We start from the raw sequence: 15,194 nt of genomic DNA, 5'->3' as shown, positions 1-15,194 counted from the left end.
GTCACTCGGCGGCTGCTTTAACTAATTCTGGCAATTGTGTTAATTTTGCTACTCGGAGTTTTGCATCTACTTCATACGGTACGTTTGTATAAAATTTAGATTAGGGGATTATGGGGATATAAGAAAGAGTCCTTATAAATCCAAGCAAAAGGTAAGGCCAATTAATCTGTGTTTGAGAAAAATGAAAGAAATGAAGTAAATAAATTTAGTTAATACAATACATTTTTTTACCATTTATTCTCATTAAGTCTGTAAAGACTGGAGGTTTACAGTGTTCAAGTGATAAACTATATTGTATAAGTGATATACGTCTTTTTTGTTTGTTCTTATTAGAAAGCTTTGCTTCTGACACTTACATTGTTTATCATTTAAATTCCTCGATATTGTGGGGTCAAAAATTAGAATAAGAAATATAACCAACAATTTGCTATGAAAGAAAAACCTTGTGGAATTTCGGCATTGATTATTCCGTATAATAAATTTATTGCTCAAATGTTTCATAACGCGCGATAACATTTATACTTTTTTACAATTTTTCAACATATACAAATTTTAGAAACGTATTTGAACGCACATAGTATAGCTGAAGGCAATACGAAAGAAATCTTGTAGTCTCTATTTCTATGGTCAGACATCAAAGCTAACAGAAAATCGAGTTTTACTAAACTGGTTTAAGGCTATACCCCATTTATACTATATGAATAGGCTTCGCGTAATTTTTGAACTCAAAGGGGGAGTTGGCCCGACACAATTCACATTTCTAAAGATTATTACGACAAGGAAACTGCATCGTTTCTGTAATAAATTCTACATCGATTGCTTTTTGTCTTTGACAATGTAAGAAATTTTAAAAATCTTAAAACTAGAAAAGGACAAAAAATTGTAGAAATTATTGACACCAGTTAGAGTTTTGGTTTCAAAACTATTGAAATGGCTAATTGATAGTAGAATATAACTTAATGGGTACTAAATCATCAGATTGAAGCTTCAGTAAAACGACATTACGCAAACACCAACCAAATAGTAATAACTAAATCAACTGCTCTTGAAATCAATTAAAACTAATATTTTCCTAATTCATCTTATTGTCTCTTAACGAGTCCACACACACAGGTCTTTACAAGCAATCATTCCATGAAATCAAACCGTGAATTACTATCCAAAGCGCCAAAAATCATGTACACGTGTATGTATTAGATTGTTCCAAAAGTTCCTTTCGTTTTTTAAGGAAATAATGGATTCATAACATTTTTTATTTTATATTATTTTATTGAATTATATATGATCCATTTTGTTTCAATAGAACAAATAATGAGTTAAATATGAAACACGCTATAGCATTGAAATAGTATTTAGCCATAGCATACAAGGTGTCCAGTAACCGATGGCATCATCGAGTAAGCAATGGATGATTCCTCATAAAAAAGTAAGTGGAAAAAGTAAGACAAATTTATCACACATGAGGCTTTGTTTTCAAGAGAAACAATTTTGAAAATCTACTCGGTATGTATATGCGTATGTGTGTGACTAAGCTCAAGTTCTGATTATACATTTTTGGATTCTGAACTTCTGTTTCTGTTCATATTTGAATTAATAAACAAGAACAATATCAATACTTTCATCTTACTTTCTCTCGATTTATACCATACTACTAGTCTCTTTTATTGAATTCGATTCAAACAATTTCATTAATGATAAGATTAAGTGACGTAGAACAGTCAATGTAGAACAGTTCAAAATGTCAAGCATAATATTTCGCACGCAGTTATGCCCTTTAAACTAAATAATTATTACACAGTTCTCTTAATTGGTCGAAAACAAGAATATCGATTAATTTCAATTCTTCTCCATTCTACTACTAAAATATTAATATATCTAAAATACACTGTTGACTTAGCAAATAACATAAGGAGAAATTTATCAAGTTGAAATTTAGAATTAATAGCAGATGATCGAAATCGTTCTTCTTGAAACCGAAGCCTCATGTACAGAAACTTTACTCTACATTTTCATCATACCACTGCGCTAGTAATCATATCCTGGTCGGCTGTAACGCCGTTTATGGTTACCGGACACCTTGTATATTCGTTCTTATCGACGTCGGGGCAGGCTGAATAAAATAAAGTTGTCGTCGCTGAGTGTATTTTCCGCTCGTGAGTGCCCCGCGGCGCTAAACACGCGATATGGCGTTAAGGTAGCAAAGGGATCTGGCCCCGGCATAGGCACCGGCCCATTAAATGTTGTACGCCCGGTAATTTATGGGGTGCGAGAGAAGAAACGTAACCACCATCTCTCTGTCCGGATGGTGTACAGTGTACATAATGCGAACCGGCGCGTCGCATAGGAGACGTCCTCGTGTCCCTCCCTGCAACCCCGTCACCGAGTCTCGCGCATTTGCATAAAGCTGGACGGGACCACGATGACCGGGAGGTAAGGCCGCTCGGAGATTAAACGTTCGAGATTTCGTCGGTCGTGTTTCTTGCACGCTACTCACGCGGAAAATCCGCCGGGATTCCAGCTTATCCGTTTAAGACGAGACCCTGTCGCGTGGAAACCGTGGATCGAATTTTATGGACCGAGATGATGATTGCCAATGATACCCGTGGGAGCAAATTTAAAAAATGCCTGAGCTGAAATCACTGTAGGCAGGTGGAGGATTTTTGTAGATTAGAAGGGTGGGAATTTTACTCAGTTTTATGTATTTTGTTAATGTATTGTGAGTTATGTATAGCGTATTATGTTAGAGTATAGTAAAACTCCGTTTAAATGAATTCTTATTGATCGAAACTATTTATCTGAATTATTATATGAACCAAATATTGTCAGGGACTAGAGAAAATCAATGAACTGGTATTACATGAACTTCAATTACATAAACTGTTCGTCTCCTGCCAGTTCGACACTTGGTTAATTTTAACAAGATATATTTTTATTACGAAAATGATGATTAATCTCTGTAAGCATCATACGAATGTATGCGTAATAGAATTTTATGATGGGATTAAATTGAATTTTACGGTTAATTGAATACGGTTAGTGTAAATACACATAAACGACGTATTATTAGAAACGCTACAAATTCAAAGACTATTACGTAAATCGTGAAAGAAACATTTTTTCATTACTAAATAATATTCTATTAATATTATACAAAGTGTCAACGTGAATATACAATAAAATTAAAAAGTCGATAAAAATCAATAGACGATTAACGAAGATATTTTACAATTTTATCTTAGAACTTATTCATTTTTGTAATACTTGTTTCTCTCTCTGACTATTTTAATTATATTCCAATCGAAAAATTGTTCATATCATCAGGTCAACGTGCGTTCTCATATACGTACACCAGAATCCTCGGCTCATTCTCACGAACTCTAGAAAAAAATCAAACAGGAAAGCTTCGAGGAAAAGATCGTCAAGGAACCAAGTCCCACGGTGGGCCAGAGGCGTATCACGATTTTCTCGCTGCTGTCTTTGATGACGTGACATTCGAAGCCAATAAATTCAGCGGTCTAGCGTCTGATTTGCATGAAGCTAAACCTTAAAAACTTCAAACAGCTGTCTTGACGTTGCGTAGTAAGAAATCGCGGAAGATTTTCCCATAGGCACCGAAAATGTAGAGGACCCCCAGCGAAGAGCTGCGAGCGCCGTCGAAATGTTGTCCAGCTGGCGCGAACCTGTCTGACCAATATTTTCTAGACGGATCTCTTGTTGCAAGGTGCTGAAGGGTTGATCCCGGTTATGCAGAAGGTACAGGGGAGGTTAAGATCGTCCCGAATATTTCTGGATTTCAGCAATGTTTCCTTTTAACTAATCGCTTTCAGTCACATTGGCCGCTACAATAGGTTTATTAGCAGGTCGATTAAAATTACAGATAGACTTTTATCGTTTTTGGAACACACTAGTCTTGTTTATGCAAAAGAATATAGTTAAAAAAAAGATACGGGCATCCTAATAATTGTCGTATATAATGAAAAGACTGTGGAAGTTTGTGCATTCATAGGAAATAAAACGTACACATACGCGCAGAACGCGTATAATATGGAACAATTTCGGAGATGCTCATAGAAGTATAAATTTGCATAAATTTCGTTTGCAGTTTAGTAATAAATGAGTGAAAAATTAAATAAATATGTTCGGTTGCCAGATAGAAATATTATGTTTCAGTGAATTTCATCTTCCGCTTGGGATTGTTTCGTATATCGTAATTTTCCATGGACAGATTGATTTATAATATGATGATCGTAAAGACGTGAATAAATTGGACGGTAATTACGTAAGGCTCAACTATAATTTTAAATGCCAAGAAACGATATAAAGAACAAGATCAAATATTCCTTCCTGAACATCCACACATTCAAACACAGCCATTCAAATTTTGACTCGGAACACTGACCCAGAGACTACTTGCAAGAACAAGGCAAAGGACCTTCGAAACTCGGTCAACGTAGCTGAAGGAGCTCCTCTTGCAAATCTAACTCTACCTCACAGCCATAGAAATTACTGTCCAATATTTCTTCGCATTTTTCTACGTCCATTTCAGACGATACTTTGTCCTCTTCAACAGCTCCTTCTTCCCACGGTGGCGCGTTTCTATCAGCTCAAACCGGTCAGCAGATGACATCGTACACGCATACCGCGTCGCGACGCGTATGCGTCGCGTATACGTACGTACCCAGGCGCCTTGCCATCTCCGAGAAGCTGCGCCACAACACCTGCAGCTCGATATTTACCGGTGGATCAACTTCGCAGGGGGTCCTCCTTGAGAACGGAGTTGCAACACGACAACGAGGAACTATGACAGAACAAGGAATTAAGGGATAGGAAGAGCGACTCTAACAGGAGAGCTCGTGTCCCTCGTGAAATGTATGCGTGGCAGAGAAATGAGCATCACGCGAGACTGTCTGTTCTTCAGGTTCATCCTTTCTTTGCTTCGTGCGTTGAGTCTTTCGAGCGTGGAAAAGTTGATATTCTCTTTATTTTAATCGTTTCACTTTCGATGTTGCGTATTGGAAATGTTGAGTTTGTAATTGCTTATATATAGAAAGAACAAATGAAAGATAAGTTATATATTTTTTGTTTTATAGGAGAGCAATTTTCAAATCTAAGATACTATGGGTAGATCCTATTTAAACAAAATTCTATTTGATTTTTAGACTAGATATTAATTCTATCACAACCTTGCATATTTTGAAACTGTAGACTATCATAATATTAATTATTTTTTACAACCCTTTGTAGATGTATTTTTAGAAAATGTATAATATATAATAATGTATAATACATCTACGTATTTCAACGGGTACAATGTTGTACTTTGAAAATTAATTATGTGAAAAAGCTTTTAAAAAAAGATAACTACGCATCGAATTATACTGATTATAGTTGAAACGAAATGGTAAAAAAAGCATAATATATTTTTGCAAATGCTTAACAAATATTCTGAAAAATGAGCTATCTACGTACTATCTTATCGAAATGCAATTTAATTTCTTCCGCATCTTTCATTACTTGCAGCTTCTGCGTTAATGTAACATCAGCAACAGACTAGACACTTCCGTGAAGCGCATACAATGTAACAAAAGCATTAATTGAACCGTGATACGTTATTATATCATCGACATCTTTTTAAGACGTCCTAGAAATCGTTTATTATGTAGCGTTTTCTCTATAGCAAATGTAAATCTTCTTGCATCTTGCAAAAACAGTAGCTTCGCCTTTATGCTCTCAAGATTCAAGTACCTGAATAGCCAAGAAAGAATCGAGAATTCCGAGAAAATTCTTTCCACGGTTCCGCAAATCGGCCGAATGCGATCCGTTTAATGTCAGCTTTGATCTGGTTGTCAGAAAGTGGCCTGTTGAATACTTATGAATAATTCAACCGCGGGCGGTATCGGCGTACGCACGGGAAACAAATTAATGGCATGAACATGTAGCATCGTGCACGTTGTACTCTTCATTCCGTAACGTCAAACGTTCTGCATATGCATCGACGTTACGATGCGCAGGTGCAATTGCACACGCGAGCCAGAAATCTCTGATCTGAATATCAAAGATGCCGACGCATCGTAATCTTCAACCTCCCATGAACGTTTTTATTCGGATTACGAAAAAAAAAAAGAGAAGGTGAAAAAAATTCAATCAAGTATGTAAGTGTACATCTCTACACTGTCAACGTGTATGCGAACGATTTCTTTTGTTTCTCGTTTGGTAATCGCAATGTCCTTTTTAACGATGTTTTCATTGGAACACTTCTCTAGCAATTAACCGCTTATCAAAAGTAAAAGATATCGAATAGGTTTATGTTCTGTTCTATTTTTCATGTAGTTTCTATACGCTTGGTTAGACAGTTCTTTTTCTATTTGGTTATTGAAAGCTCGAAGCGTAATTATCCAACGATGAGTTTTCAGTTTTCGTGATTGAATGAGGACAGGGCAATTGGAAAGTATTTTCTTGTTTGTGACAATGTAATTTAATTTTAAGTTTCTTTTATTCTGTCTCTATAATTTATAATTATAGCAAGTTGTATATTTAATTTCATACTATATAAAATGAATAGAAAATGAATTTAAATTTCCATTTGATGAAGAATAGTATCTTGAATGCGGCACGACAGCTGCGGTTGCTCATGAAGATATTCAATCATCTGTAGACAGCTTTCATGGATATTCTCTATATTACCAAGCTTCGTCTCTGATAAGTGAGATCATTTTTAACATCTATTATTATACTTCGAATGGTTGTTTACGCTGCATAATGTTGCTTTATGTTTCTATCAAATATATTTCTATTATTTCTATTAAATATACGTTCACAATAAACATCTCCTTACGACAAATATCTTTAATCTTCGAGAAACAACCAATTAATCCGTAATTCCACAGTCTCATAGAAGCATGAAATATTACCGAAAATTTTATTAATGATGACAGAAGCGAAAACTGTCGTGGCTACATCGTCGACGTCGAAACAAGGACAAGTAGATGTTTGCAGAGGCGCCATTAATCGCAGAGTACGTGCGCGGGAAATCAGTAGAAAAATCCACGTACACAAAGCCGTACGCATTAGCAACGTGTTCGCGGGAACAGGTTGTTCCGCTGGCGATTCAGAATCTCGCGGCGTAATACAGATATTGAGTTCACGCGTAGCGGGTGCGGATAGAAAAAACGGATAGAAAGAAACGCTGGCTAATGAATTAGTGCTGTCGGTATCGCAACGGGTCGTGCCTACGTGCGACAAATTATGCTGATCGTATCGTAAAATTCTATGGAAACAGCTAAATGCTTATTAGAGCCACATACGCGGCCGTAGATACAATATATCACCAAGTGAACCGTGACGACATTTATGTTTTCATACTTCTAGCGATCAAAGTCATCATTTTTACAGTTTTACATTGGCATTCTTGTGGCAATTGGGTCAACGGACAGTGAAACAAAGTGTCGCCTACTTTGTGGCCCCGCTGTATGGCCGAGCACGTGGGTCAATTAACGTGTCCATGCTAATTACACGGTCAACGATTTTAACGAGATCCAGTCTTGTTGAATTGCCGATCGAAGATAATACAGCGAACGATCAAACGTTACAGGATATAAAATTGAGGTGGTCCTGTGATTCGTAATATAAGATATTTACGAATGAGAGATATTTAGATTTATTAATCGATGAAGATCGATTTGGTACGGTTCGACGAACCGTTGGTTTTCTCATTGGTATTGATTCAAGTATTAAATTAAATTCTTAAAAATTTGATGTATCGAAAGGTTAGTCGGATAATAATTTCAAAGTTTCCAAGTGAGTCAGTATTTTTATATGGGTTTAGCACCTATATATTGTTATACTCGATGTGCTATATTATGTTAGCATAGTGTATGGGGATTTAATTAAATTTCTGTGTATAAACTAGTATCTTCACTTATCCATACAATGTGCCTGACTTGTCGAAATAATCAATTTAATACATCAATTCTCTTGCTCGAACATGTTTCTCCTTTTTCCTAACAGTTTTGTTTATTTCCCTATGAAACAAAGCATAAAATATTCTCAAAGCTGTAACAAAAGAATTTCTTACTTACTTACAACCATCTCTAACTTCCTGCCAACACCTGTTGAACCTTACCCTAAACATCAACACACCTATTATACCAACATACCTAAGCCGCTATTTCTGACGCCAATATTTACAGTCCTATCTCAAATCCATCACGAAATCATGTTAAAACCTCGACAATTCCTCCAAGAAGTCGATCACGAAACTCTCGTAACAAGTATTTTCTGGATTTTAATCTTTCACGGTCGTTGAACGACGTATTAGTGATCCTTTAAGTGACATGTAGGGCAGACGAGAAACGAGATTTCTTGTTCAAATTTGCCCCGATGTTTAGACGATATATTTGTGAATTTTCAGGGTCCGATCGTGTTTTTATCAGTACGTTAGTAGGCCAAACTAACGGCAGATGGGAAACGCGACTCTTTTTTTTAAGTCTGCCCGCAGAAAGTGAACTGGAATGCTCGCGAAACCTTGAAACGAAACACAAATAAAGTTAATGGTGGTAATTAGTCAAAATAAAACTACTAGCAATAAAAACGCGATTGAAACCCGAAGAATCAGAAATATGTCAAGTATTTTCTACTCGAAGCTCGATCCCTGTAACAATCCAGTCTGTCGCACGTAGAACATAGTATGTGCGTGCGATGCAATACAAGCAACAGGATCGATCTCCCTCCACTTTCGACACCCGTTACAACCGAGACATTAGATCGTACGTTAGACACGGCGATTGGCTCCCGTCGGACGCGAAGAGGTTGGGCCCAGGTGGGCCATCAGGTTCGCAGGGGGGATCCAGGATGCGATTGGCAGCAGGAAAAGCAACGGAAGAAGGGGGCAAGCTATCTTGGCAGGCTTACTACGATCGTCGTACTGCATCGGCTGGTTCAACGAAAGAGGAGGATTGCTACTACGCCGTGCAACATGTTCGAACGGGGAGAGATCTCGCGTACAGATACGGTGGAACGGTAGGCAACGCGAGAACTCGCGATATTCCAGTCACCGGTGCACCGGCTGCAAGTTTGTCAAATTCGAATCGATCCGCGAGAGATTCAACGAAGATAGGAGGATGACTTTCGAGTGACCGGGCGGCAGCAGTACTAGCTGTAGATTAATGTTTTACAAACGAAGATCTGCGAGACTGATACGTCAGAAAGACGAAGGGGCAGGATTCTGTAGAGGCTGATAAAACGAAAATGCGATGATTGCAAATCGCGGTAAGCTCGTACCGGCTGATTATCTATGTAAGACACGTCAAATGTAGCGTACATAAAAGCGGCAAGACAGGATATCGATAAGAAAGAAGGATACGTTGCAACTAAAATCTCCGTTCAAGAATCGTTACAGGCGTCAATGCACTAGAAGTAAAATGAATGAAACCCGTGAGAAGCGTACAGTAACTCGATTATATTGAATTTAAAAGTTTCTGTAAACTCTTCGATCAGTTATCGCGTCTTGCTAGATCATTTAACACACAGACAATCTATACATCATTGGATACATTTGAGACAAATATAGATGATAGGCGTGATTGTAATTACAAAGTAGAGTTGATAAATATACCAATATTTTACATGTACATTGTAATAGTAAGAAAAAGTAAATTATACTATGCTTTGATTTTATCATACATTTATTTCGTATATAGATGAGAATATACATTAGAGATCGAAGGGACTGCGGAAATAAGGAAGTAGCTCCACTTTCCAGTAATTCGAGTAAACCTGGAAAAACCAGCTCCGATACAATTCGTCGCATCTTCCTTGAGTCATAGCAAACCTACGTATATTTAAAGAAACTTTATATTCAATTAACGCCAAATATCACTGCCGAGATTGTAGAAGAGAAACACGCGCAAGTAAAAGGGAGTTCGATCTCTGAGTCACCCTCGCGGGCACCTAAAAGCTTCGATGGTTCGATTCGGCGCGTTCGGTCCCCTGACCACAGCCAACTCGAGGTTCTCGCGAAAGAAGAGATTCGTCAGCGAGCACAAGGGGGCAACGCGTTCGAAAGGGGGGCGATCTCGACGAGTGACGTGGGGAGGGGGTTGCGAGAGTAGCAGCCAGCGAGCAAGGAGGCTGGTGAAGGCAGAGGAGGGAGCCAGAGGAGGGGATCGAGGGGCAACGCGAGGAGTGAGCAACCACGCACGGCATCCTTCCTTCGGAGCCAAGTGAAGCGGCCGAACTGGTCCTGAAACACGGTGCAGTGCTCGAGCGGATCGTGGCGTGTCGGGTCCCCAGTTCCGGGGCCCGGCGTCTGCAGCCCTCAGTCGTTCGCCGATGCCCCGACGAGGAGGAGCACCGAGTTGTCCTAGGGCAAGGTCATCCCTTGGATGAGCCACCCTGTGAATCTCCGACCGATTCGAACCTCCCAGTTCGCGCGTGCCACCCGCGACCCTCCTTATCTCGTGCTTCTCGACGTTCGTGTAACATTTTCACGGATGTTCGCGTCGCGTTCGTCGGGGTCGTGTTTCAGGCTCGTCGAACCTCGAGTTTGAAATCTCGTTTCGATCGAAGGATTTCCTCGCGAACGACGTTCCAACGTGACTATCGTTTCTCTGTTGCCATGGACTCGAATTTTACGGGAAATCGGCTGGGTAATCGAGAGTACCGGCATTTCCGACGATTACCGGCGAGGTCTATGATCACGCGGATCGATAGGGGATCGATGGAGGAAAAAGGAGCTCGGAGAAGATGGGATACCTTACGGCGCGGTGGCCAGACCAGGGATACAGTGAACGAGCTTTATGTACGGGACAACGTGACGTTCCATCCAGTGAACCACGGACCGTTCTAAGATCGTTCGATCGAAAGAAAACATATTTTCGTATACGTCGATGATACTAGGAGAATGTTAACAGAGGGAGCTACGGAGAAATGGTCTTATTAACAGGTGTCGAAGCTCGTTTGGACTATTTCCTCGTGAGAAGATACACGGAGTGCGAGATCGTCCATTGACTGACAAGTTCGATTCGCAGCGGTCGTGCCTTGTGACGCGTGACGAGGATAAATCGCGTTTTCACCGTATCGGCAAAGTGGACGATTAGGCTTGGTACGCGCGCGATCGAGGGAGGAGGTGCAACGGGGGCAGTGAGACGAAGAAAGGACGTGAAACTGCACGGGCACGGCGAAAGAGCGTAGAAGAAAGAACAGGTGAAAAAAGAGCGAACGATAGAGAAGCACGAGGCGAACGAGGCCGAGGGAACCGGAGGAACAGAGACGGAACGAAAAAAGGAGGATTTGCCAACTTCCTGCGAGCCGAGAACGTGAGAGAAAGGCCGCCTCGAAGCATGTATAGCTCGATCGATAAACAAACCTTCGTCGAAGCGTAATATCGAGGTGTGGACTCTCGTGTACCCTGGTCAATTGGAATGTCTTGGTCTTGTAGAAAGATGCCGCCTTATCGATTCTCAAATTTGAAATTTTTCAGTATCTTTTAATTCCATCGAGAGCAAAACGCCGATGAAAATACTACGATTTTGTAATCCGAATGAAAATTCTGTTGAAAGTCAAAGCACGTCGCGGTTAACGGAGACCCACGCGCAACAGTCTGACAGGTGTTGCGCTTCCGGTTCCAGATCGGAGTCCATCGAGCCAGCTCCGCTACCCAAGGAGCATATAATGCGGTTTTAATGCCAAAGGTGTCGGGTTTCATAAACGAACCGGTACGAGCTCCGTATGCGAGTTTGTCACGGGTCATTCGCGTCGCGGGTTACGAAAAACGAGCGGTTGAAACGAGCACATGGCACGTGGGCGTCCGACGGAGAGCCGTTTCCTTTTCGCGCGAAAATGATACCAGGCAAACAAAGAAAAGGACAGGGATACGTTGAGAGAACGAGAAAGAGGATGAAATCGTTGAACCGTTCCTTTAGGTGTGAAGCTAAGTGTAATAATCTAATTGTATCGAATATCCTCGAAATATGAAATTGAAATGGTCATTTTCGTGAAATGGTTGTGATCCGGAACTTTGCAACGAACGGAGTTAGATCATTAAAATGGAATATTTTTAGCGAACACTCGTTACGATACAGATAACACGTATGATTGGATAGAGAAAGAGGGACTTTAATTCGATGAATAATAATAGGACAGAAGATCGGAAAGAAAATTTCAGGTGCGTATGTACGTCGTCGAGCAGTGGTGACTTCGTCGTTGGAAGATCGAGGCCCCGGGGACTTCGATGCGTGCACAGACGATGGATTTCCGGCGCCATTGGTAAGTTTCCATAACTCGTATGAGCTCGCAAACCAAATGTAGACAGACACGCAGTGATACATGTACTTGGAACAGAAAGAAATTTATAAAAATCCACGTATCCAGGGATTCTTTATCGATATTCTTCGATTTGATCTAAGTAAAGGAATGCAGAAACCAAGTCGGGTAGAAACTTTAAGATCGAACTTTTACCGTGTTACGTATAACAGATAGCGGGTTTATAAGCAATTACAATGATGTACGAGCGTCGCGAAAGACAGTCACGTAAGTGAGTTCTTGAAACCTAATAAAGCGCGATAGCCCATCGAAATCCGCGCTCGGATCGTTCTTGCGTGTGTGTACTCTTCCTGCTCAATAAATACGCGTTCGATAACATCTCGATAAAAATGGCATCCCATGCTTCGAGATACCACTGTCGACGGTAGTAACAAGTCATCTTTGTTGATCAATCGCTAACCGGTATGATACAGCATTCCGTGCATCCTTTCCTAGGCTATTTTCAATATGATACGCTCGGAACAGCTGAATCTTCGTCATCAAGATCGTCGGATTAACAAAAACTATAGCCTCCTTCCTTTATCCTGGTTCTTTGCGTCGTCCGATCGACCATGATCGAGATTAACGCGAATAACGCGTGGAACTTTTCAATATCTGATCTCCCTCAGATGCAGCAGGAAATCGAAGTTTATCGTTAGTATTCCCTCAGACTATTAAATATTTTTCATGCGGTGTTCATGCATCGTTTTATTATTACCGAGCGTTCGATCGAGGCAAGGTCGATCGTTTCTTCGCCTAAGATCCGAGCACCTAACTATACGTACTCGCTGATCGTTCGACTTTTTTTTGTAATAATATATATTCTAATGGAGCTGTTTTTTGCAGCTGTATTATGATACTCTCCAGTCCTGTTCCGAGAAGTTAATGATCGTTTGGTCGCGACCAAGTGATTCGAGAAGATATTGCAACGATATCCTGTATTTCGATGATACTCGTGCGTTTAAAAAATTTTGTTGTTCGTTGCCATACGATAATTGCGTTCCGGTGATTAGAGAGAATTTTTCGACAGCGAAAATAAAGTACTGAACGATGTCGCATGTTTTCAGAGATCGATTTAGAAATGAATTTGAATTAGAAAGGAAAATTGAAATGACCATCTCCCGTTTCAATGGAAGTCTGTAATCCTTTTGACACCCGTCAGGTATTAGCCAGTCGTGCTAAAAGCTCCATTCGATTACATGATGTACATTCAGAGCTGTCAATGAGATATTACGTACAATAGATTCAAAATCGTATTGTGTTTAAACAGAACGGATTTTTTTTTTTTTTTTTTTTAGATGAGAGTCACGTATGTCCATTTGAAGTTCGTAACTACTACTTTGTCAGACAGTCGATTCTACTGAATCGATACGCACAAACCACGGACACAGTACAATGCAGTTAATTAGAAAATTAAACGCAGACAACAGTTACATTTGTTTAGAGGTATTGGTTGTTATCTTTTTATGATTAGATAAAAATATCTTACTTATTAAAATACAAGGCTCTTCGTAATTTAAAATCCAAAGAAATCTTATTGTGATTTGGTATTGTACACCTAATGAATAAGGAGAAAAAAGAGGAAGTGTGCGGTTTTAGTAATTTCCTAATTAGAGTATACGCATCATATTGTAAGTAATATAATCCATTTCATTGATCTTCTTAATAACGACGTTCCTTAATTTTTCTTCGATTAGAATTTGTAATTATATAACTACGTATATTACAGGGAAAGATGAAATTATATTGCACTTTGAAATTTATTTCAATAAATATTATGTTTAAGATTATCGAAGATAATGATTTACAAACTAAACTATAATATCATGAAAACTGAAATTTTTGGAAAACTGACAAAACAGTTGATCGAACATGCCGATTATCAGCGACACGCCTACGCAATATTCAAACGCGAACACAAACACTTCCATCCATTACTTGCCAAGTGACTTTAAAGATCGAGCATATCAACCTCTCAAAATTCCTTCCGCGATTGCACGCGCCTACGTCTGGCGGATCAATGAAAAACGAGCACACCGTCAAAACGGTCTCGCGTAGATATCATAATAATACATTGTGATGATCGGCCAGTCAGGGGGCCTAGAGCAATGGTAACTATCAATTCCAATCAGCTGCAATCGCCGTTGCTCGGCAGCGCTAATAAATTCCGCTCGTTCCACGAATATCGCCCGACTCTCTCGTGACTCTCCGCCTGTTCCGGCTCCGTTGCCCTCTTAATCCGCCATCAGAGAAGTCACAATCGAAACTCGGGTAAACGAAAGTCCGAAGAAACAGGAACGAATCACGAGCGATACAGTAGAGCCCCATTTATATAAATCTGTCGGGAAACTAGCTATCGGTAGGAATTTAGTCAATAGAAGTTCGCATTCATATCAGAGGACTCCCTCAAACATTTGCTCGCAAACACATAATAGTGTTAGGAACTTTAGGAATTTAGGAATTTTGCGAGCAAAATAGTTGCGTATCCGTTCATGAATAAACTCTTCGTTTATGTTATGATCGGAATTTTTAACTGGTATGCCGCAAGAATTTTTAAAACACGCAATATCTGACTATTTAGCCAGGATCACCGAACCCTTTTCCCTTCGATCGTCGAGTAAACAAAATAATAATCGGTGCGAATTCACTGTCTTGAATCAAATATAACATTTCTTATAATATATTTTGTTACATTTAGTATGCTGCAGAATTTTAGCAATTGGTTTACGTATGCCTTCAGATGAGGAAGCTTGAAAATCGCTGTCTTATACCAAAAATATACTACACACACATTTACCGGACAATGAATTCATGCGGCATAATACGATGCATTAACATGAAATAAATCGGATGTTTTATGGAGAATAGAACGACAAATGATTTACATCGTCAAA

The 15,194-nt window shown here is 39.5% G+C and overlaps 2 protein-coding genes across 3 annotated transcripts in view; one reads left to right on the top strand and one right to left on the bottom strand.

Moving 5' to 3' along the window:
* The window catches only part of LOC117153527 (protein cortex), a 249,984-nt gene that overhangs the window by 11,375 nt on the left and 223,415 nt on the right, over window positions 1-15,194 (bottom strand). The window lies entirely within an intron of this gene.
* Window positions 10,232-15,194, top strand: part of LOC143303220 (uncharacterized) — a 137,278-nt gene continuing 132,315 nt past the window's right edge. For both annotated transcript variants that reach the window (XM_076621977.1, XM_076621971.1), the window contains exon 1: window positions 10,232-12,264. In XM_076621977.1, the coding sequence (XP_076478092.1) occupies window positions 12,123-12,264 (142 nt within the window). In that variant the 5' untranslated portion in view covers window positions 10,232-12,122. The remainder of the gene's footprint in view (window positions 12,265-15,194) is intronic.

This window comes from Bombus vancouverensis, chromosome 1 (assembly GCF_051014615.1).
Source record: "Bombus vancouverensis nearcticus chromosome 1, iyBomVanc1_principal, whole genome shotgun sequence".
NCBI lineage: Eukaryota > Metazoa > Arthropoda > Insecta > Hymenoptera > Apidae > Bombus > Bombus vancouverensis.
The sequence above is the reverse complement of the archived record's forward strand: the minus strand, read 5'-3'. Positions and strand labels throughout refer to the sequence as shown.